Below are 24,969 nucleotides of genomic sequence, written 5' to 3'. Positions count from 1 at the left end.
GGTGCAACGATGATGATGATGATGATGTGCGGGAAATAATATGATTAAAGAACGAAAAGGAAAGAAAGAGATAGAGATAAAAGTGACAGAGAAAAAAAGAAAAAGATAGATAGATAGATACGTAGAGAGAGAGAGAGAGAGAGAGAGAGAGAGAGAGAGAGGAAGAGAGAAAATTTTCAAAGACAAGAGAAATTAGGTAATAATCTAATAATAACGCGGAAAGGTAATAAAAAGGTTATCCGCCGCCACTCTCTCTCTCTCTCTCTCACGAGCTTTTAAAGCAAACGACGCTTCTTCTTTGTTACCTTCGTCACTCATCATATTCTTTAAAAGGATGAAAGATTTCAACCAGAAACCAGAGAAATTACTACTTGTAAAGCGATCCTCCCTCCTCACAACCTTTTTTCCCCCTCCTTCCCCCCTCCCCGCCTTTTTTCTTCTTTCATCCTTACCACCCGCATTTCCCTCCTCCCCCCCAAAAAAAAAGAAAGAAAGGAAACAACCCGCCAAAATTAGTTTAAAAAAAAGACAAATTTAATTTCACTCCTTTTTAGTTTTTTTTCCCTTTTTTCTTTTTTTGTCTACCACCACTTTTTACTTTTACCTTTTATGATAAAAAAAAAGGAACCATAGCGACAAAACCTCGTGGAATTAATAGAAGAAGAAGAAAAAGAAGAAGAAGAAGTGGTGGTGGCGGAGGCTGCGGCTACGACTGCGGCTGCTGCTACTACTTCTGCTGCTGCTGCTGCTCCTGCCGCCACCGCCGCCGCCGCCGTTATCACCGACACTGGCTTAAAGCCAAAACGTAAATTTTTAACATTAAAAACAAACAAACAAACAACATAAATGTTGTTTTTATAATGGAAAAAATATTTTGTTAATAACCGAAAGGGAAATAAAATAATTTTTTTTTTTTTTTTTTTTTTTTTACTTTTCTTATTTGAAATGACACCGAGCTTCGTTCTTAAGATAAAAAAAAAAAAAAAAAAATTTATATATATATATATATTTTTTTTCTTTTCTTTTCAAAGTGTGTGGGAGGCGGGTGGGGGCCGCGGAAGGAAAATACTAGAAAGGGGTCAATGTGCAATAATGGATAGGTCGACTTGTATGAGTTAGCATCTGGTGTGTTCTTTGGTAAAAGCCATAAACCTTTTCTCTCCCCGTTATAATTTAGTTATAAATTTTTATTTTTTTATTTTTTTTCCTTTACCTACGAAAGGCTTTTTCCGTTATTTTTTGTCTCTCTTCCTCATCTTCTTCTTCTCCTTTTATCTTTTTTTTTTTTTTTCATTATTATTTTTTGTTATTATTATTATTTTTATTTTTTTTTTTTGTAATTTTTAAAAGTTGTGAAAGAATGAGAGAGAACGAGACATAGAAAAGGATAGATAGAAAGGAAAATATTATATTTGATACGATCTGATGCCACGTCGTTAATAAAATAAATTCTTTTGTAATTTTCCTCGCGTGAGAGAAACCCTTGGTAAATTTAATACGGAAAAGGAAATGGCGGACGTTTGTTGCTTTTTTTTTTTTTCCTGTTTTTTCGCGACTTTGTTCGAACGATTTAAAACCGGTCGGACCTGAGTCAAACACTCAAGAAGAACTTTTACGACTTTTTCGGCGCGAAATGACAATTGAAAAGTTCCGGCAGCATCCGATTCGTAGAAAACTTTTCGAAATTTATTTCAAAGTCGAAAATTTTTAATTAATCGCAAACAAACGTGGCAGGAGCAGTTGTCTTACTAATCGCGACCCATACCAAAGCTTTTTCGCGCGAATTTGATGTGGCACCAACAGCGACAACGACAAAACATAAACAATCGACAGAAACTTACCGAATAACTGATTTCCTGTTCCAAAATCCCTTTGTTTTCATCGTTGTCGCTACAGCAAGCGAGAAGAGTCGGAAACAGGATCGCCGACAAGTCCGGATTGCTAAAATAGGGAAATGGTAAATTGCAAAGCTGCTGGAGAACGGTCGGCGTCGATCCCGACTGGAGTATCATCTGAAAAATAAAAACAAAAGTGAAAAAAAATCAATGATAATGATAATGATGATAAATATCCCGATGAAAAAATTCTGTCATGACGATGATCATCATTTTTCGATCATTTTAATCGTTTAATAAAAAAAAAAAATTTCTTTCAACCTTTTTCGAAAAAAAAAAAAAAAAAAAAAAAGGATTCGGTTAAAGAATCAACAGGTGTAAGAAATAGAATTTCGACAAACGTACAGCAGCAGGTGAACCAACCTAACAAAATTTTTATAAAAATTTTCACTTTATTTATTATTATCATCATCATCATTTTTTTTTCGTAAAAAAAATGCGGGACGACGTAAAAAAAAAACAAAAACCCGGAAAATCGTGACAATTTAACCTGAATTGTTGTCACGTACCTAAATGAAAATTTTCCTTGGTTGGATACCTGTTAACAAGTTGCCAACATTTTGAAAGAAATCAAAGAAAAAAATTTTTTTTTTGCACGTGTCGTGACGTGCAAAAAAAAAAATCTCGACGTGAAATCAAATAAAAAATAAAAAAAAAAATTTTTTTTCTCCTCCTTTTTTTATCTTATTTTCCTATGACCTCTTCATCGAAATGACGCCTTCATCACGAATACTTTACTCGTATTCGGGTACCCGAGTGTACTCAGGTACCTTATTTATAAAGACCTCACCTGCGGTACTTTAAGACAGATGAAATGAAAAAAAAAAAAAAAAAAACACATTCGAGATGTAAAAAATGATTTTTTTTTTTATCTATTTCTGGTCACCTGCTTGTAATACTCGACTAAGATAAACATCGATGATGACTCGCGTTCGGGTAAATTGATAAATTGTTAATCGACGGTTATCTCGAATCGAAAAAAAAATCGATTTATCGATCGATCGATACATGTATTGAAAAAAAAAAAAAACCTTTTTGCCATTTTTCTCTCTTTCCTTTCCCCCTCCTCTTCCCTTCCGAAAAAAAATGTAAATAATTTAAATTAATTAACGAAATGAATAATTTTTTAAACTTTTCACTCTCTCTCCCCCCCCTCTCTCTCTCTCTCTCTCTTTTTACGGTAAAAAAATAATAATAATAATAACAACAACGAAGAAGACAGCCGCGTGCGCGATTGTACGTAAATAAATAAATAAATAAATAAGAAGTTTAAAAATAAGATGAAATAAAATGAAAAACGTGGCATTAGTTTGTGAAAACGTCGCGTCGTGTACGGGGGAGGAGGAGGGGGCGTCGTCGTCGCAAACAAAAAACGATAAACAAATCTTGTAAAAATGTCGATCAATTAAAAGTCGAAAGAAATTAGTAATCAACGCCAATCAACCTTTTTGAAAAAAATTTTTCTTCTTTTTTTCCTTTTTTTTTCCTTTTTTTTTTTAATGTTTTAATTAAATTATTGAAAAGCTTTCAAGAAATATTTTTCTTTTTCCCTCCTGGAAAAACAAACAAACAACAACAACAACCCGAAAACCAAATAATAGACGATAAAAAAAAAAAAAAAAAATTTATTTAGCAATGATTTCTTTCGTTTTTTTCATCATCATCATCATCATCATCATCATTATTATTATAAACAAATGATTTCGTTACCCGTAATAATAATAATAATAATAATAATAATAATAATAATAATAATAATAATAATAATAATAATAATAATAATAATAATAAAATTTTATTTGTTTAAAAAAAAAAAAGAAAAACTTTTTTAAGGAGACGTCAAAAAAAATTTTTTCCCTTTTTATTTATATAAAAAAAGGAAAAAAAGAGGAAAAAAAGAGGAAAACCTTTCAACCTATGTCAAAAAAAAAAAAAAACGGAAACGCAGAATTTTATTATAAAGGGAAAACGAGGGAGAAAAAAAATAAAATAAAATAAAGAAAACGCGAGCGTAATTCGATGTCAAGCTTAAACGCGTGCGTTTTTTTTTCTTTTTTTTTTTTTTTTAGCCAAAGTAAAAAACGTTTCGACGATAAATTTCACATCCTTTCGCGGGACGAATTTTCCAACGAAATTATATGTTTACTTTTTAAGGGAAATGATTGAAATGATGACGTCATTATTAAAAAGGCGCGAGCGGGTACATTTTCAAATTTAAAAAAAAAAAAACAAAACAAAAACAAACAAACAAAAAACCAAACCTTAAAAACAATCGAAAAAAAATCTCGTTTAATTGAGTTTATTTTTGTTTCCCCCCCACCCTTCCACCTCCTCCCCCCCCCGTGTGGGTTAAATTAAAACCGAGACTTTTTTCCTCCTCCTTCTCCTCCCATCCTCCTACCCCTTTACAGTCCTTCTCCCGTTTTATTTTTTTTCCTCTCTCTCTCTGTCTCCCTTTTCTTCACTTACGGTTTATAAAGCATTAAGATAACCTGGCGCCAATAACGTCGACAACAACGTTTGTTACGGTTTCTTTTTCTTCCATTTTTTTTTTTAAAAACATAAAGCCAACAACAACAACAACACAAAAGCAGTTAAATTGAACCGAATAACATAAATTATCCACTATAAAACAAATAAAACAACCATAAATAAATAAATAAATAAAATTAAGTAAAAAAAAAAAAAAAGGAAAAAACGACTGGAAGAAAGCAGTAAAAAATCAACGATAAAATTATTTTGCTGATTTCACGGCAAAAAAATTTTTTTTTGTATCGAAACGGCAAAAAATCAAAGGAAAGAAAAAAAATAAAATTAAATGTCAAAAAAAAAGTGTCAGCAGTAACACTTCGTTTGCCGCCATTTTCCCATCTCTCTATCTCTCTTTTATTTAAAACGCGAAAACTATCAGAATTGTGCCGAATCCTAAAAAAAAATTTTTTTTCATTTGTAACTTTCCAACAAATTTTTTTAATTGTTTGTTTGTAACTTTCCAACAAACAACAAAATAAATAACCTTTTCCTTCAATTATTATTATTATTATTACTACTACTAATTATTTATTTTTCAGGTGTTGACGATAAATTTTAATTTTTTTCTTTTTCTTTTTTTTTTATTGGGGGGGGATTTTCGACATTAATATTTCAACATATCTAATATATGTTTGTGAATGTGTATCCTTCGCATTTTTTTTTTTTTTTTTCGTATTAAAACTTGATTTTCCTTCCATTTTTCTTTTTTTTTTTTTTTTTTTCTTTTTCCTTTGGCTACTTGACATAATTTATTTTCATTTTATTTTTCCCCTCCCCCAACCCCCCGTTTTTTTTTCTTTTGGCAAAAAAAAAAAAAAAAAACTAAAATTTTCATAAATTATTACGACGAATTTAATTTTTAATTCAAAACCTAATAATTTATTGTTAAATTTTTTTTTTTTTCTTGTCTTTTTCTCTTTCCCTCTCCTCTTTTTTTGATCTCCTCTCTCTCTCTCTCTCTTCTTCCCCCCTCTCACCATCGCATAAAAATACGCAGAAATACGTTTTTTTCAAATGACGTTAAGAAACGTAAAAAAAAAAAAAAAAAAAAAACTCAAACGAATAAACAACAATCAGAGAAACCTTTTCTTTTTTTTTTTTTGATTACATTTTTTGATTCCTGTTCATCCCTTGAACTAATTTTCTTTCCACTACCCCCTTCTTCCCCCGACCGAACGAAACAAACCATTTTCTAAAAAACCTTTAAAAAAAATCGAATAAGGAGTAAAAATAACGATAATGATGATACCAATAATAAAACTCACCAAAAAGTAAAAAGGGGGGACGCGGGGGCGTAGGGTAGAGTAGTTGCACTCGGGAAGTTAATCTCGGGGTCCGCGGCGCTGTGGCAGTAAAAACTAAAAAAACTAAAAAACTAAAAAATACCTAAGAAGCCATTAATCAGGCGAATCCAGTCTTTTTCTTATCGAAAAGGCGCCAACCTTCTTCTTTTACTCATTTGATCATTTTACAGCTCTCGTCATTTCAATTACTTGTTTTTTTTTTTTTTTTTTTTTTTTATCATTTTCATCCCGGAGCAAATCGACCTCACGACAATATTATCATCATCATCATCATTACTACCATTATTATTATTATTATTATTATTGTTTCGGAGTCCCCCAAATTGACGAATAAAAAAAAAAAAAAAAAAAAAACCCTTCCCGAACTTGATTTTGAAAATCTTATTCGGGCGGTCACACTCACTCACTCCCCCACACAAATTCCAAAGATTAAAAAAAAAAAAAAACAAAAAAAAAAAATCCTGTTTTCGAATCAAGAATGAGTCATCATCATCATCATCATCATCAACGTAATCGTACCTGAGAATCCAGAAAATTCTCTTACGTTTTTTAAAAACGTTTTTTTTTTTTTTTTTTTTTTTTCAAATTAAAATTTTAACTTACTCCTACGCATTCGACTTAAACATGCGACGATAAATTTTCGCGCCAACAAAATTTCAATGTAATAAATTTAAATCGTGCAAATAATAATAATAATAATAAAAAGGGCAAACCTTAAAACCTTGAATTTTCGATTTATAGTTGATTTACTTGAAATAAAAAAAAAAAAAAAAACATGAGCAAGAAAACCGTAAATAAATTATCGAATAATTAACATTTAAACAAACGAGTGCGTTAAGGGAGAAAGAACCTTTCCTCTTCCCCTTACCCCTTCACTCCCCCCTTCCCCGAAAAACGTTTTAAATATTTAAATCGAAAAAAAAAAAAGAAATTTAAACGTACCTGATTATCCCGATGCTGTACGGCGAAATATCCGACGACGTAAACGACTTCGTGCAACAGAGTTTTTTCACGATCGTGGCAACAATACCACAAAAGGTAACTTGCTATGTGCCTGAACTGCAGAGATATACCTTCGGCACCTAAAATGGTCTGGAAAAACCCCCCAAGAAAAAAAAAAAAAAAAAAGAAAAATTAATCATTTAAAATTAAATAATCGATGCATCAAGGTCGAAATACAAATTTGACAACATTTTTTTTTTTTTTTTGCTTTTCCGACCGGAAATGCTTCGGAATTTTATTGCAAAAACAAACAAACAAACGAACAAACAAACAAACAAACACGAATCGAAATTAATAAATCATCGACGACCTTGTTATTCTAATAAGATTTCAAATGGAAAATGACGACGTCGACATGTTTTTTAATTTTTCTTTTTCGAAAAAAAATTTTTTTTTTAAAGGGAGTTTTCCCAAACTCGGAAAATCCACAAAAAATAAATAATAATGATGATAAACAATCTCGATCGAAGAGATGAGACGAAAAACTTTTCGAGAAAATTTAATTAAAAATAAATATAAACAAATAAATAAATAAATAAATATGAATTTGTTTTATTATTTATCGGTCGGTTAATTGAAATCAACTCCGAATGCAAACAACAAAATCATCATCCGAACCGCAAGCAAAATGTCTTCCTTCTCCCCGAAACAAAAATTTTTTTCTTTTTTTTCCTCACCCCCCCTTAATCCCCTCCCAACCTCCTCCCTGTAACTCTTCGAATGTAAACAACCGGGTTAATCATTTGTATTTATCTTGTCGTAATCAATTTTTTATTTTTTATTTTTTTTGAGAAGTAAAATAATAAAAAAAAAACCAATCAAATCTTTTTTTAAAAACTCTTAATTGAAATTAGTTTTTTTTCCTTCTAATTTTTTCCCTCCTCCTCCTTTCCCCCTTCCCCCCGTTTTGTTTGCTCTTTTCTTTCTTTCTTTCTATCCGTTCTAGAATTTTCCTGACTTTCCTTTTTTTGCGTAAAAAAAAAATCAAAACGATTACGAACCAAAAGGAAAACATTCTCGCAAGTATCCACAAATACTCGGCGTTTTTTCCATTTTCCTCCTTTTCAAAATCTCCAAGTATTATTATTATTATTATTCGTCTTTCATTCCAGTTTTTAAAATAATAATTTCATTTCAATTTAAGACGAACGTACACGTAATAGGAGGAAGAGAGAGAGAGAGAGAGAGAGAGAGAGAGAGAGAGAGAGCGTTTGAACGCAAAAGCAAAAAAGAAAAAAACAAAAGCCGACAAAGAAAAATAGAAAAGAAAAGAAAAAAATTACAAAGCGCAATGAAAGACGAAAATAATAATAATAATAAATCGGAAATTATTTAATTAAAAATGTCGAAACGCAAACAAAAAAAAAATGAATAGAAAAACCGTTGTTGACTTTTCTAAATATAAACTCGATTTTGCTGCCGTTAATGCAATCGGGGTGAAATTAGGTTATTACATATCGTGCATCTTTTAAATTTAATTTAATAATACGTTCACTTTTGTTACTCATCATCATCATCATCATCATCGTCGTCGTCGTCGTCGTCATGTTTTCCTCCCCGACATAACATAAATAAATAAATTTTCCTGCTTTTTTTTTTCAAGTATTTGCACGATAAATCATCGACGTTATGTTTTTTCCCCCTTCTCCCCCCGTTCGCGTTTCAAATTATAAAATAAAATCGTCGTATGATATCCGGTTTTGCCACCCAATCGGTCTCGCGAGGCAAAGAGAACGGTGATAATAATAATGATAATAATAATTACTTGAAACATTTGAAGATCGAGTTCGGCGACGGATCGAAGGAATCTCATGGTTCCAACGGCGACTCCGATCGTGTGACTCGGTAACGTCGGCGGTACTGCATCTATCAACCTCGGCGGCGCTCCCTGATGCAACAGCATCCCATATAATATGGACACGGCTCCGACCAATTCGGTGACTTGAAGAGTTGCTAAAAGTTGTGTCGGATCTTCGGTACCCTGACGAACGGTTTTGCACCTTTTGAAGGGAATTCGAAAAAAATGAGCGCCTGAGAAAAAAAATTTTCAAAAAAGAAGGTTCTAGACGTACCTCGCCGTCAAACTGGTCAATAATTCGACGGTGCTGAGTAAAAATTGCGCCGCTGACAAATCGCTATCTATCGGATCCCTCACGGATTTACAATATCTCGTCAATTTGTCGACGATTCCGACGCTGACGGTGTAACTGAAACCAAAACAAAAAACTTTGTGCGGTAAAAAACGTTTAAAATAAAATCAAAACAACAAACACCAAAAGTCGTCACATTCTTTCTGAACAAAAAAAAAAAGGATAAAAAAATTTAAATTAAATTAAATTAATGAAAACTTTTCAAACGCCGAGCGTGACGTTCCTTCGTGAAGTTCAAAGTCCCAAACTTTTAAAAAGGAGAGAGAGAAAGAGAAAAACCAAAAATGGCGAAGAAGGATCACTGCCAAAAAAAAAACCACTCGTTTAAATTTAAAAGTCCCCCCCCTCTTGGATTTGATTGTACTCTTCTCCTACTCCTCCTCTCATGATACCTTTTTTCAATAAACAATAAATAAATAAATAAATAATTTTTTTTTTCGACTCCTTTTAAGTGAACATAATCAAAAACATCCCAACCAGACGAAAATTATCATAAACCAACATAATTAGAATTAATGTCGTGACTCTATCTGTCTCTCTCTCTCTCTCTCTCTCTCTCACTCAGACAAGTCATTTGCGACCAAATCTAAAGACACGTAAATCGAATAGTCAATAAAATGTTTTTTTTTTTTTTCCTTCGTGTTGTTTTTTTTGTTTTTGTCTTTTTTTCTCTCGGCTATTTTTGTAATTTCAGATCAATTATCACGCCGAAAAAGTTTTGTTTATTCGGACGTTCGACTTTAAACAAAACAAGAATGAGGAGGAAGGGGGTAGTAAGTCAATCGGTGGGTATTAAAGGTGGTGTTGTTACTCACACGCGCACACATTCACTCACAAAGACACACACACACACACCCAAGCCAACACGCAATCATTCGTTATACATACACACACACATTGTTACCCGCACAACCGCGTACGTGACACGAACGGCTTAGCTAAAATACTCTATATATAGTTTTCTTCTTTGTCCACGTAAAATAAGAAAAAAAAAAAAAAAAAATTTTTTTTTTTTTTTTTTTTTTTTCCAAGCAATGAAAAGCATTTTCTTTTTTTTTTGTCCCTCAAAACTAATGGATCATCGATCCATGTTCCTTTCGTGTGATAATCAAATTCATAACGTAGGCTTGAGAGGGTTGACACAGAGAGAGAGAGAGAGATAAAAGTATGGGGAACCCCCGCCCGAAGTCCATTAGCAAATTACGCCGCGACGCCCCCTTATGCTTTGCAATGTGACTGTGCTTGCTTGCTTGCTTGCTTTTCACTGACCGAGTCTTTTATATAATATTTTTCCTTTGTGTCGATTGCCACATGTTCGTTCGTTGTCGTCGTCATCGTCGTCGTCGTTCCTTTTTTTTTTTTTTTCCTTTTAACTTCCTCGCGATGGATGATGATGAAAGCTCAACGTCAACGATTTTAATTTTCGGTATTGAAAAGTTTCCTCAAATAAAAGTTTTTTTTTTCTTTCTCTCTCTTTCTGTTTGTTTATTAATTCCTGTCGAAACGTTTTTTTTAAATTCTATTTCTCTCATTACCTCCTGCCAGCATGTCAATTCTCTCTCTCTCTCTTTGTTTTTTTCCATTTCTCCAAGATGCCAATATTAAAAAAAAAAAAAAAAAAAACAACGCACGAAATGAAAAATTAAAAAGCGGTTGTTAAATATAAATAACCGGGCACAGGTTTAATAATCATTAGCACCTGGTCGATCAAATCCATCCAGATATTTTTTACATGTCGGAAATGTTATTTTTTGTTATAACAAATCCCTCCCCGTACAACTCCCCCTCCCCTCCCCACACCACACCAAACGTTAAAAACATTAATTTCGTTTTATTTAAATAAAAAGAATAATGATGACTTTTTAAAGTTAAAATTACACAAAAAAAAATAAAATAAATAAAAAAGATTAATAACTACAAATTTTAAAACCTTGTAATTTTAGTTTTTCCTTTTTTTTTTTTTTTTGTATTTTAATCGAAACGACGATGACGACGACGACAACAACAACAACAAACAACAAACAACAACAACAACAATGACCGAATAAAAAGAAGAAATTATAAAGTTTTTTTTTTTCCCAAAACGCTACACAACTTTTTAAATCCGCGCGACATTTTTTTTTTTCCTTTTTCACTTTCTTCCTTTGTTTTCCTTTTATTTTCCTTTTTTTTCGTTAAATAAAGATTAGAAAAAAAATTTAAAGATTGTAAAATACCCTCCATGGTAAAGTTTCAAAGGAAAAACGCAAAATTTACGTAACAATTTTTCGCCCTCCGTAAAATTTAAAATTTAATTATTTGAAAGCCGCAACAAAAATTTTCCAACTTTTTGTTTTTTTTTTTCGTCCGCACAAAAAAAAAAGAAAAATTAATAAACGCATCAACCTTTTGACCTTTTACTACCTTTTTTACTATTTTCCATTTTTACTCATAAGTTTTTCCTTTTTTACCGTCACGAAAAAAAAAAAAAATAGAAAAATTTAATTAAAACCAAAAAAAAAAATTTTTTTTTTGGAAAATTCTCAAAAAATATTTTTGAACATTTTCACAGCCGATGTTTGTCGAAACCTTTTCTCTCTCTCTCTCTCTCTCTTTCTCTTTTTTTCTTCAACTTTTCCCATACTCACTTCAAATTTTTTGTATATTTATTTATTTTCGAGTACCTTCTCTCTCTCTTTTTTTTTTTTTAATTTAGGGAAGAAAAAAAAAATTCGAATAAGAACGAGAGGGTAAAATAAAAAAAAGGGAAAATATAAAAGAGAGAGAGAGAGAGAGAAAGGTTTGGTTTAAAAATAAAATAAAATTACTTTTGCAAATGACATTATGAAAATATATTTTTCAGGATAAATTTTCCACAAAAAAAAAAAAAAGAAAAAAGAAAAATTTACTCAGAACTCGATTTCGTTCAATATTTTCTCTTTTTCATTTATTTCTCTCTCTCTTTCTCTTCATCTACCCTTATCCTTTGTCTCTTTTTCTCTTCGAATGAAACTGATGGCAAAACAAAAACAACAACAACAACAAGATAAACAAGTATAAACGGCATGAATATTTGTTGACTTTAGAAGCTCGTGAGAGTAAAAAAAAAAAAGAGCGGAAAAAAAGTAAAGAGAGAGAGAGAGAGAGAGAAAAGGACGCACAGAAAGAAGTAAGAGAGGGGATGCTGCGTGTAACAAAGGGGAAAAAAAGAAAAAAAAACACAAAGCGGTGAAAATAAGAGAGAGAAAGAGAAAAAAGAAAAAAAAAAAAATTAAAAAGCAAACAATATTTTAAAATGAGCAAACTAAAACTCTCTCACATTGTTTATCTATTTTTCTATATTACAATGCCATTTTCTTTTATTATAAGTAAACCTTTTCAAATTAATAATAATAATAATAATAATAATTCGTTCGTTTCTTCTCATTAGCAATCGCAATCATTATTATATTGTTTGTTTTTCAACCGTACTCGTTTTTCTCAAAGAGTTAATTGATCGACGCCGAAGAAAAATACCCAAATCGATCACGACAACCACAAACTCTCTCTCTCTCTCTCACATCCTAGATAAATTCACATTCACAAAATCCACTCACAAATCGAGCCCCTCGAATCGAAAACTCGAACGAGAAAAAAAAAAAACAAAAATTGTTGTGTTGGTACGCATGAGTACCGGCCCGAACAAGTACGATGACACCTGAGAGGTTTAATTAAACAAAACTTACTTAATTGATACGTAAAGAATTAAACAATCAAAATAATAATAATAATAATAATAATAATAATAATGATAAAATCCATTAATTATTATGAGCGCCGACCGAAAAAAAAAAAAAAAAAAACAATGGCTATGAATAAAACAAAAGTTGAATTTTCATTAACCCCAAAAAAAATTTATAATTACAAACATGGCGCTAATGCAAAATCAAATTCCATGAACCAAAAAAAAAAAAAAAAAAATTTTTTTTTTTCTTCATACTTCTTCGCACCGTCGCAAACCTCCTCCCATATTTATTTTTTCGCACCGAATAATTTTAATAATAATAATAATAATAAGAGAATTGTGAACCTTACAATCATTGATGAGAAATTAAAATAAACTTTTTATTGTAATTTTTATATGGCGAAATCGTTCGCGGGAAATTTTGTCACGTGGAAAAAGAACGTCTCGCATTTTATAAAGGACACCACCACCACCCATAAATCTTTCTTTTTCATTACAAACAAATCGAGTAGAAACCTGGAATAAGTACAAGACCACACCGACCCACCCGACAGAAGAGGAGAATTTAAGATTTACCGTGATTAAAAGAAATATAGCTAAGGAATAGTACAACCACATTTCAAGACCGGTTACGACAGCAGATCCATGCCCAGTTCTGTATCATCAACAAATCCACACTGATAAAACTGTACTAGCCAACAAACCTGACATCATCCTGAGGCACAATGTGGAAAAATGGTGTAAGCTAATTGAAGTATCCGTACCGGCGGAAAAAAACACGAGACAGCCAAAGAAGCAGACAAAAGGCTAGAATGTGAGGAACAAAAACAGAAACGATTCATCGTGGGAGCAGCACTGGGAGCCATGCCACCACATTCAATAAAAGGAAATTTAAAGACGATTTTGAAGAACCTAAAAGAAGAAGAAACCATCCGGGAAATCGCACTATGTGGGACGGCCCACATTCTTCGGAAAATACTCTATAAATAGCACCAACGAAATTCGAGCATTTATCCCTAAGGAATCGTCGGGTAGAAATTTGGAATAAATGCTTAAAAACCCCGATAAATAAGAGCCTTGTCGTATTTAAAAATGAAATAATAATAATAATAATAAAAAAAGACGAAAACCAAATCATTACAAAAGGTAAACGATAGGCTCGCACGTGAATAAAAAAAAAAAAAAATTTTAAATCTTAAGTACCGACCCGAACCATGTTCACGGACTCATGAATTCCGGCGCCACAAATAAAAGCAAAAAAAAAAAAAAAAAAATTTCAATGACGTTTCCTTTATTTAAAACTCCATAATTAATTAAAATTAATTTATTCGCCACTGCCCGTCCTGCTGCTGTTGTTGTTGTTTGTTTCTTTTGACAACGTAATTCGACAGGAGATTTAAAAAAAATTATTTTTTTTCCCACCTTTTCCGATTCCCGATACCGCGATTGTCCTTTTCCTTTTTCTTTCCTTTTTCTTTTTTTAATTTTCCACAATTAACAAAATCAATTTTCCTCGTATTTATTTTCTCTCTCTCTCTCTCTCTTTCCCTTTTTCTCTTTTTCTCTTTTTCATTTTATTTTTCTGTGACTGTTTTCTTTCCAACGGTGAGTACATAGAATCCTTTTTAGTTTTATATCGTATCATTAAGCCGCAACGACTTCCTTTACATCATACCCCCACCCCAACCCCCGTTCCCTCCTCACTCTCCCCATTTTCTCTTTCCCCCTTTCTGGCTTAATGCATGACGGATATATTTCAAATTTAAAACCTGTTTCCTGCGGATCCTTTTACACTTATTTGCCCAACGTAAATGCATTACCATCCATCTATACGCGGACGTCCGACTGCGGTGACGCCGCGTGACGCCGGAAAAAGGCGTTGAAAATAAAATAATAATAATAATAATAAAAAAAACATCAACAAAAACAACAACAACGAGGATGACGACAGCAACAACGTCAACGACAGAAACTTGCAATGAAACGTAACGCGATATTCCGCAGCTTTTTTTTTTCTTCTGCTCTTTTTACCGGCATACATTTTTCCATTTATTTTATTAATATATAATTCACTCCTTTCCTTTTCCCTCTTCCTCTCCTCCCTCTCTCTCTCTCTCTCTTCCCTTTTCTCATTTTTAACACACATCTATATATATATAAATGCTTATGCATGCATAGGTTTGTTCATTTCACACTTTTTTTTTCTTTTTCTTTTTTCTTCTTTCATTTTTTCTTTCTTTCTTTCTTTCTTTTTTTTTTTTTTTTTTTATATATTTCAACTCGGTGACGTGCAGCTTTTTTAAAACTTTTTTTTTCCCATGTTGAGTGAATTTTTTATGCCAGAATATTGAAAGAAGGGTGTAAAAATTCTCCGCGCGTCTCCTCCTCCGACGAGCACCAGAGGCAATCATAATAGGATTACTTACGCTGTATTCAGCTGCCAAATCACATTCTTGAATTCTTTTCTTCTTTAAGAGGGGCTGAAAACATTTTTAATTTTTTTTTTTTTTTTTTACTTTTCTTTTCCTTTCTTTCCTTTTTTCCTTTTTTTTCCTTTTTTTTTTTTGTTAACTTTTTATATTTACTTATTTTCGCTCATTTTTTTTTCGACGTTTTCCTTTTTTTTTGTTTTTTTTTTTTCGTTTTCGTTTATTAGCCTAAAAATTTTCGATTGGTAAAGTTAAAAAAGAAATCAATCAAATGAGGGGGAGATATCACATAGTACGAAAATATGACAGAAACATGATAATTGTTTGGACACAAGAGTGTGTTCCCACACGATGATGTCTCTCCGGGGAACGCATTGTTGTTATATAAAAAAAGGGGGTGGTAGTAGTAGTAGCTGAGTAAGCTCGTGCCGAGACATTAACGAGGCTGATTGAATTAAGACTACCCTCAGAATAAACATTAGCTGACAACGAAATAATACTTGAAAAAAAAAAAAAAAAATCTTGGGACTGCCGAACAGAATCGAGGGATTTTTCATCTTGCACACACAATCCCAAACATTTTTTTTTATTTATTTATTTACTTTTTTTTTCATTACGATTTTCGTAACGTTTCCAACACCCCACCCCCACCCCCTCCCGTAGAAAAAAGAATAGAATAGAATAGAAAAGTAAAAAGATTCGTCGCTTGCAATTAATTAATTAATTATTATTAATATTTAAAAATATACGGATGAACCCGACGAATCACGTGTGTAAACCCACATTGTCCCCCCCACACTGTCCCCCCACACAGTCCCCACATTGTCCATTAAAATTTAATATTTAACGCAAATTAAATTTCTCAAATTCGAAACGTTTGACGTTAAATACTCGCGAAAGGTTAATAAAATTTTCAAATTTCAACAAGCGAGTAAAATTTTGCGGAGAAATAATAATAATATGTAATGACGTCATTTTCGAAAACCGCGGAACGAATCGAACGCGATTCTTAAACCTTTTTCTTTCTGCCTTAGAAACGATAAAAAATTAAGGTTTTTCCACGGAATACCGATTCTCAATATTCGTAACCTACATAAGTTAATTTAAAACGGCAGAAGAAGAAGAAGGAAGAGGAGTAAAAAAAAAAAAAAAAAGAAGAAAAAGAAAAAGAAGAAGAAGGAGAAGGAGAAGAAAAAAAAAAGTAAATAAATAAATAAAACGAATCTAAGAGGGTAAAATCGAATTGAAAACCGACTGAGATTGAACAAGACAACGCAGGGACCTCCTCCATCTGCATTTGCAAACAATCGTTCCATCCCCCTTTTTGGAATATATCCCATGTTTTATTTACAGTAACAGGGTAACTGAGGGATTTGCTACTTTACCCTCAACCTCCTTCTTTTCCTTCTCCTTCTTCTTTTTCTTCTCCTCCACCTCCACCTCCTCTTATCTCATGATAAGAATGTTTCAAATGCATGCATGCACACACACACACACACGCACCCACACTCCCACTCACTCACTCTTACACTCACACTTGCCAAACTTTTTTTTCTCATTGAATATAAAAGTAATAATAATGACAGTTCACCCGCGCGGTTGATTGCCATTGACAATTTCCTTTTTTTTTTTTTTTTTTTTTTAATTTTTCCGATTTTCCAACTCCTTAGACTTTATTTTATTTCTTGAACTAACTATTTGCTTTTGTTTTTTGTTTTTCTTTCTTTTTTTTTTTTTTGCATTTTAGCCTCCTTCTTTCTTCTTTCCCCAATTATTATTATTATCATAAACGTTTCATCCGAATTTAATTTGTTAAACATTAAAACGATAAATTATTATTTTCGTACATTAACCCAAAAATCTACACACAACACACGCGCGCACGCATTTTTATAAAAACAAGTGAATATTATTATATTCACGAGATGGATTAAAAGATTCGAAAGATTTATTAAACAAATGGAATGAATAGATGGATAGATAGATAGATAGATAGATAGATGGATAAATATTTAGATACATATAGATAATGAAACTGTGCAAGGAAACCGCAGTTTTTCATGTACAACCGCGTTATTTTTAGATGATTATCGACATTAGCATTATAATCGTCGTCGTATTCGTCGCCATCATCATCATAACCATTATTATTATTATTATCGCTGTTATTAACATAAGGGGATGACGATGATGATGATGAGGATGATGATGACGACAATGCGCCAACTGGGAATTTCAATTTTCCTTTTCTTTTGTTTAATTATTTATCAAGTCTTGTTTTTATGCGGTTTTTAAAAACGATGTTAAAAATCTCTTTTCGTTTCGAAAATATTTTCTCTCTTTTTTCCTCTTACGCGAATCCAATATACATTTCTTTTTTTAATTCTTTCTCTTTAACGTTACAAAAAAAAAAACAACAGGGTTTAAATCTCTTGGGTTTTCTTTTCTAGGCTCATCTCAAAACCGCTAAATTTTGGTTTCTTAATATCATGTTTCACAAAGAACTTTGAAAAATCCCCAAACGGTACGAAACGTACGTAATCCTCCGTCAATTTTTTTTCGCATTGTGATTATCGCCTTGTTTTGTATAACCCTCCCCCCCCCCACCGTTCGTTCAAAAAAACCAAAAAAAAATTTTTTTAAAACTCACCTAATAATATCCTGCAACCTTTGTAAAAAATCATCCGAATGAGAATTCGCAGAACCAGTAACGGCAGAAGTAGCAGAAGGTTCTAAACTTTTGTCTTCCCATTCCATTAATATTTTTGCTATACCTTTCATAATTGCACCTGATATCCAAATAATAATAATAATAATAATAATTTTTCAATTTTCCCGAGTAGAAAAAAAGGAAAAGTAAATAAATAAATGTTTTATTTAAACTCACTTGCCACGGGATCAACAGGTAACGATGACTTTGTATTGCTGCTTACAACGGGTCCCGGACCATGATCGGGTAATATGGCCTGGAAAAAAATAAAAAAAAGGCCCAAAAAAATATTTTATTTGCCCGCACTTAACCTTAACTAAATAAATAAATAAAAACATAAAATGACGATAAACTTAGGAAAACCTTTTAAAAACATATCATTCATCCATATTTACATTTAAGTAAATTTATTTTAAAAAAAACAAAAATAATATAAATTTTATAGGTTTTTAAACTTGTCCGACATTTTTATTTTTACTCAAAAGAATTATTGTTTAAAAAAAATGAAAATTTTCCCGATACCACCACAAACGAATATAAAATATATATGTATGGGAATAAAGTAAAAAAAATTCTCTCGCATTTCTATATATTAATGTTTATCAATGAAATTACACGACACAACAAAAAAATCTTATAATAATTATTATTATGATTACTATTTCCCAATAGAAAAAAAAAAAAAAGCTGACAGAATGTTGTTAGGGAGTTCACATATTAAAAAAAAAAAAAAAAAAAAAGCAATAAAAGTGATTGACCTTCCTTCGGTTCTTAGAAAAATCATTCAAATATTCAGTCCATTAAATCAACAGAATAAAGTCAACCCTTCGCTCTTGTGCATGAATTTTACACTTGATTTCTTTCAATTTCACCATAATCGTCATCATCATCATCATCATCATCATCATCATTATCAATATTATTTTTATTGCTTTTTTTTTTCTTAAACATATTTCTAACATAATGACCGAATCAAAAAAAAAATAATAATGATGATGATAATGTTAAAAAAAAAAAAAAAAGAAAAAAAATTTATCGACAACTCACCGTCAAACGTTTTAATAGTAAATCCAACAAACCGAGTATTCTATTACTCAATATGACAAATTTACAATTTAATGCAAAACCGTCGATTGCTGCCAAATAAGTTTTGCTCGTCGTTACAAAACACCTGCAAAAAAAAAAAAAAAAAAAATTGCGTTCATGTTGTTTTTCCAAAGCTTTCGTTGCAACAGCAATCACTTTAAATGACGACAGCAACTCACTTTTGAGGCAAATACGGTGCTGCGTTCTGCGGAACATCAATGTCCAATTGTAATATATTGTTTAAAGTTGAAAAACCATTTAAAACTTTGAAAACTAATTGATCGTGAGAATCCTGAAATGAAACAATCAATCAATCAATCAATCAATGAAAAACAAGAAGTTATCCCGAAGTATATATGTTTAAAAAAAAGGTACCTTTTTACTCAAAGTTCTATTTATTTCTCCCATTGATCTTTCCAATATTGTTATCGCGCTGTCGCTCCACTGTCCCTTTCCCTGACTACTTATGACTTTTTCTATATCTCTCAAACACTTTTGCAGTTTTCCCTTTCCCGGTGAATCTATTTTTCCGGAGGTCGTAGATTTCGAAAGATACTCTTCTCCTCTGAAAAATGAAAATTCGATTAACATATTTCTAAAAAAAGAATAAGAGTGAGATGTTGTTTGAAAACGAACTTTGAAATCATTCTCTGTCGGATTTTTTTACACTTCTTTTTAAAACTTTTTATTCTTTCCTTGTCCAACTCGATTTTAGGATCGATTTTATCCGACGGAGCGTTGACTATTATTTTAATATTGTGCTTTTCAACTTCTTCCCTACTTAAATCTTTTCCGTTGACTTGATTTTTAACCGCTTCTTGATGTTTTTTACCACGAAGATGACTGAGCAGGTACACTTCGGATCCGATCTGAACATGAAATGTTTTCAATTACATGTCGTTTACAAAAAAAAAAAAAAACGATTCGTAATTTGTTTTTCGTACTGATACTCACCAAAACGTTGCACGCCGAACAGAGTTTTTGAGTTTCGTAAGGGATCAATTTGGGAGCAACATCGTCGGAACATTTCGATATACTTAATTCCAGAGCTTTCTGACGGATTTGTTCGATGTTTTCTTCGTGTCTTCGCGCGTAATCCTCTTGTTTTTGTTGAATTTTTTTCTGTAATTCTTCTTGGGCTTCCAATTGAGCAGCGTGTAAAGCTTCGAGTCTGCCAAAAAAGCGAAAAAAAAGGTAAGAAAAAAGGTAAAATAAGGTTAAGTAAAATAAAATTTTTTTTTTTTTGTACGCAGCGTACCTTTCGCTTCTATCTCTTGCTTTTTCTCTCGCCAATTCTTGACGTTCTTTTTCCTTTTCCTGTTTTTTCTTATCAACTTGTTCGTCACGTTTTCTCTGTCTTTCTTGCATTTTTTCCAATTTTTCTTGCCTTTCTGCTTCAATAGCTTTTCGCCTTTCTTCAACCGCAGCTTCTTTTGCGGCTTTTTCTTCTTGTTTCCTTTGCCTTTCTTCATGGATACCCTGAAAATTAACAAACCCCATAATTTTTTTTTTGTTACTATTCAACAGAAATTTTTTCGAACGTGTAAAAAAAATTAAAAAACCTGTAATCTGTCTTCTTGTTCCTGACATTGAGTCATAAAATCATGTCTTTTATTTTGAGCTTCCAACTCGTTAATAAAAGCAATTTCTTTAAGTTTTTCTTCTTCGTCATGAGCTTTCCTCATGATTTCTTTCAAATGCAAGTTTCTATTTTCTGCCGCTCTTTTCAATTTCATTTCCAGTCGTTGTCTAAATCATTCAAAAAAAAAAATTTTACACAGATTCAAACTTAAAAATTTTAGAGGGTTGACATTTTACCTTCTATCTTCGATAAGTTTATCCTTTGCTGCTTTGACTTCATCGACTTTTTTCAAAAGCTCTCTCAATTTTTGAGCTTTTTCCATTTTAAGTTGTTCCCTTTTTTCCAACGCTTTAGCTTGTCTCGCTTGAAATTTTTTCACGGTATCCAACATTGTTCTTCTTCTCGAGGGTGAAGATAATTTTTGGTGTAATTCCAATGCCCGTCCCGGATGTCGAGCGACGAATTCTTCCAATCGTTCCAACGTATCCAACTGTTCATCCCTTGTCATTCCTGTTGTAGTAAAAAAACCCGTTTAAACTATCTCACATCCGACATTCCGATACATAAAAAATAATTTAATTTAATAAAATGAATAAATAATAAAAAAAAAAATTTTTTTTTTTTTCGTTTTGGTCATTTGCGAAGGCAACAATGCGAATTGTAATTAAAATCGATATACCTTTATTAGAACAATCCTGTACGACTAACTTCTCCAGCTCGTCTAGAGTTTCCATATGATCAGCCCACGACATTCCTGCCGCGTAAAAAAACAATACACAAAAAAAAAAACAAAGCGACGGTTATTTGTAAGCATAACATTTAAAAAAAAAAAAAAAACTAAAAAAATACACAGCTAAAAAAGCTTTGAAAAAAAAAAAAAAAAAAAAAGCTGCGATAAAAATTTATGATTAGCATTTTACTTGACACTTTTGCTATGGTAAATAATATTCGACACAAAATTTATTTAAAAAAAAAAAAAAAAAGCTCAAAAAATTATTTCCCATAATTTTCTTCCCTTTCTTTCCCTTCTTTCTTTCTTTTTAATCCCCCAAAAAAAAAAGCTGTGATTTTTTTTAATTAATATGAAAAATATAAAATGTGTGAGTTATACTATATCTGCTAAAAAAATCCACAAAAAAACTAAAGCCAATAAAAAAAAAAAAAAACCCTTAACAAGTGCGTGATTTTTTTTAAATTTTCTAACCCCTCAGGAAAAAAAAAGCTTTTTCCACAGCAAACTTTTTGTATTTGGCCCCCAAAAAAAAATGCTTTGTACATGTTTATGTGACAATTTTGTTAGTCTTATGCCAATGAATTTCTAAAAACTAAATTTTTTTGAAATGAAAGTGTGACCGCGCGATTGCCTCATGAATTCTTTTTTTTTTTTTTTCACATAAAATAAACTTATTTAATAATAATAATAATTATTATTATTTTTTTTTTTTACCACTTAATATGTCGTGATATCTATTCGATTTTTTCGGTACGACTTCGCTATCCTGTCGATTTTCCAAAACGGATGTCGGTGATTTTTTTTCTTGATCCGGTTCTTCCTCGGTTCCGGTTGTCGTTTCGCCATCCGTTTCTTCATCTCCGGTTTCCAACTGTTTAAAATAATTTTATTCGTTGTTTATATTTATTAAAAAAAGCTCTTCGGCAGATTAAAAAAAAAACTCACCTCGATATCCGCAGCTTCCAATTCGTTTATTTCCTTTTGCAACATTTCTTCCGTTTCTTTATTCTTTTTAATTTCTTCGTGAAAATGATTTTCTTCTTCGTCGTTTGACTCTTGATCGATGGATGAAATGGTTTTCGATTTCGAATAACCCATTTGTTTTCCACCGGATAAAAGATTTTTTTTATTCTCAGTTTTTTCTCTGCTGTTGTACAAATCGGTTTTAACCGTTTCATTTAAATTTTTTTCATTCAACAACCGAGTGCTGTTTTTTCTAACTCTTTCTCCATTACTCCTCTTCCTATTGTTAACATTATCTTCGAGTTTATTACTATTATTATTATTATTATTTTTTTTTTCGATTTTTTTCAATGGTTTACCAAAATCTTTCGTTTTATTTTTTAAATCCGGTTTTCCTTTTATTATTTTCTTTGACACGATATTTTCTTTATATTCGCTTGCTGAAAATGCCAACGTTGGCAACGATATGGCCGAACTCGGTTGAAAATAACGAGTTTTATGAGTCATTTTAATTTCTCCTTTGTGGTCTCCTTTTGTTTTAAGATTGTTAGCACTTTGAGAAAGGGTTGTTTCCAAAGCTCCGGTTTTGGTAGCTAAGGAAAAACGTGACTTTGACCTGACTTTAACCCATCCGTCATCTGAAAGTAATATGAAACTTAATTAATTGATGTCCAAAAACCAAAAAAAAAAAAGAACCATCCATGATTTTACCATCTTCATTTCCGTTTATTTTTTTAGTTAACGTTTCCACTGAATTAGAATTTTCCTGGTTTGTTATAAGGGATGATTCTGTAGCACTGGATTTCTTTGAAGTCAACGCTTTTTCAACTTTTTCTGATTTACTATATTTACTTTCAGTGAGTATGTTTGAATTCTGTAACATAATTACAACATTAATAACAATAAAATTTTATATTCATCAAATAAAAATTATGAACTGCGATACATTTTAATAATACCGCCATCTTAAACTTATAAAACTAAGCAATGTCTATAAATGTTAAGAGAACTTTTCGTTTTTAAAAATAAAATAAATCAATATTAGAACAAACCTGTTTTATGTTAGGCACTGTTTTCGTAGGTTTCGTTAACAAAGAACTTCTTCCACCTCTGATTACCTCTGACACCGTTTTGCTCCTTGTAAGTTTGGTCATTACGGGATAATTTAAAGTTGTTGACACGGACTTTTTAGGTACCGACCTCGCACCCCAGGGTTGTCTTTGTGGAGTCGTTGAAGGTAATTTACTTGCAGGTAATCTTACAACTGAACCAGGTTTTGCAAAAGCAACAAAACTTATGGGTTTCGAATTATTCGTAGCTGCACATAAGTAAGAACTTCTTATTAATGTTCTTCCCGTATTTAAATTAGAACTTGCAGATGACATTTTCACAGTTGACATATTGGATGATGGAGATTGTTTGACACAGTTTTTTCCATCTTCTTTAAATACTGAATCATCATCGATTACTTTTAACTTTCCAGTAAATAAAACATTGGTATTATTTTCTGTTAATTTTTTGGTTTCATCTTTTGATTCTCCTTGCATCAAATTATTAATTTTATCTACATGAAATCCAGTTATCGAAGGACAAGTTTGTTGACTAGAAGATCGATATTTAGGACCATTTTCATCAACATCTTTTTCAGGATCTGTTTGACAAACTTCATCGGTCATAGAAACCCTATTTGTTATAAAATTTTTATTTTCAAACTCTTTTTTTTCAAGTGTTTGATTTGGATGGACATCGATATTACTTTTAGATATTTCAGAATTATTATTTGTAGATAAAATCGAATCTGATCGATTTGTAGATTGGACTTTATTTTCTAATGAATTATTGTCTAAATTTGGTAAATTGACTTGATGTAATTCCTCAGAAGTAGTTGAATTTACTTGCACATTATTTTTTTCAATATCAACTTCTTCCAATTTGCTTTCTTCAATAATTGACTCAGTATTAATAGAATTTAATTTAGGCACCTGTGGCGAAACATTTTCTTTACAAATTGTTTCAATTATTTTATGTCTTATTTTTCCAGGTGAACTTTTTCTTATTTCCCAAGCTAATGATAATGGTCTCTGAGGTGGAGGTGTAGTTTCATACTCCCATTTTATTTTAAACCAATTGATTAAATTTTTAAATTCTCTTGTATAGTTATCTAAAACCATAATAACCTCCTTGCATTCTGTTACACTTTCATCTGATTCGCATGTTTGATATATTTCATCGACTGCCCTTTGTAAATTACCAAATAAAAAAGCCCAATACCTGGCATGGAGTTCTAAAATGAAATCATTTTATGGGTAATCATAATAATATAATTTGAAACAATTACTCAATTTAAAAAAAATACAAACCTGATTTTTTATCCCTTCCTGTAGATGCAGATCTAACTCTAGATCCCGATTGGGAAGATTCCCGAGACCTTTTTGCGTATTTAAACGGATCATCATTTTTTTTATAATCGCTCATTGATCGAGGAGACGTGGGTGGTTTCCTCATCACCTTCATCGCACCTTAAAATTACGAATACAAAAAAAAAAAAAAAAATTAGCAGGTAAACGATTACATAATAATCTTTACGATTCTTCATTTTCGACCAAAACGAAAATTAATAGGAAAATTTATTTATTTAAATAAAACTTACTTGAATCATACTGAGTTTCAATAACAGGTACGTTAAAAGCAACCAAATTTCTAGCTGATCTTCCTTCTTCTTGAACAAGTAATTTTATATCCTCCATTCTTAAAATTTACAATGACAGTCTCATTATTTTAATAATATTAATTATTATTTATTAACTAATAACATTTGATTAACTTAACAATAAATATAATCATTAAATCTACTAATATATATGTAAAAAAAAAAAAAAA

At 31.4% G+C, this 24,969-nt stretch overlaps 1 protein-coding gene across 1 annotated transcript; it reads right to left on the bottom strand.

Annotated features, from left to right (window-relative positions):
• Positions 1-1,436: 1,436 nt before the first annotated feature.
• Positions 1,437-24,836, bottom strand: Phum_PHUM202100 (uncharacterized protein; the record flags this gene model as incomplete). Its single annotated transcript, XM_002425410.1, has 22 exons — positions 1,437-1,675; positions 1,850-2,012; positions 6,674-6,823; positions 8,499-8,733; positions 8,806-8,940; positions 17,666-17,804; positions 17,903-17,981; positions 18,773-18,896; positions 18,991-19,103; positions 19,187-19,376; positions 19,448-19,680; positions 19,766-19,982; positions 20,070-20,290; positions 20,374-20,560; positions 20,630-20,903; positions 21,073-21,147; positions 21,844-21,997; positions 22,072-22,727; positions 22,786-22,963; positions 23,142-24,373; positions 24,450-24,608; positions 24,740-24,836. The coding sequence occupies 22 exons, from the start codon at positions 24,834-24,836 to the stop codon at positions 1,437-1,439; spliced, it is 5,250 nt and encodes a 1,749-aa protein (XP_002425455.1).
• Positions 24,837-24,969: the final 133 nt, after the last annotated feature.

Source organism: Pediculus humanus, genomic scaffold, assembly GCF_000006295.1.
Source record: "Pediculus humanus corporis 1103172107551 genomic scaffold, whole genome shotgun sequence".
In the NCBI taxonomy this organism is placed as follows: domain Eukaryota; kingdom Metazoa; phylum Arthropoda; class Insecta; order Psocodea; family Pediculidae; genus Pediculus; species Pediculus humanus.
Note: the sequence above shows the minus strand (reverse complement) of the source record. Positions and strands in the feature narration are given on the sequence as shown.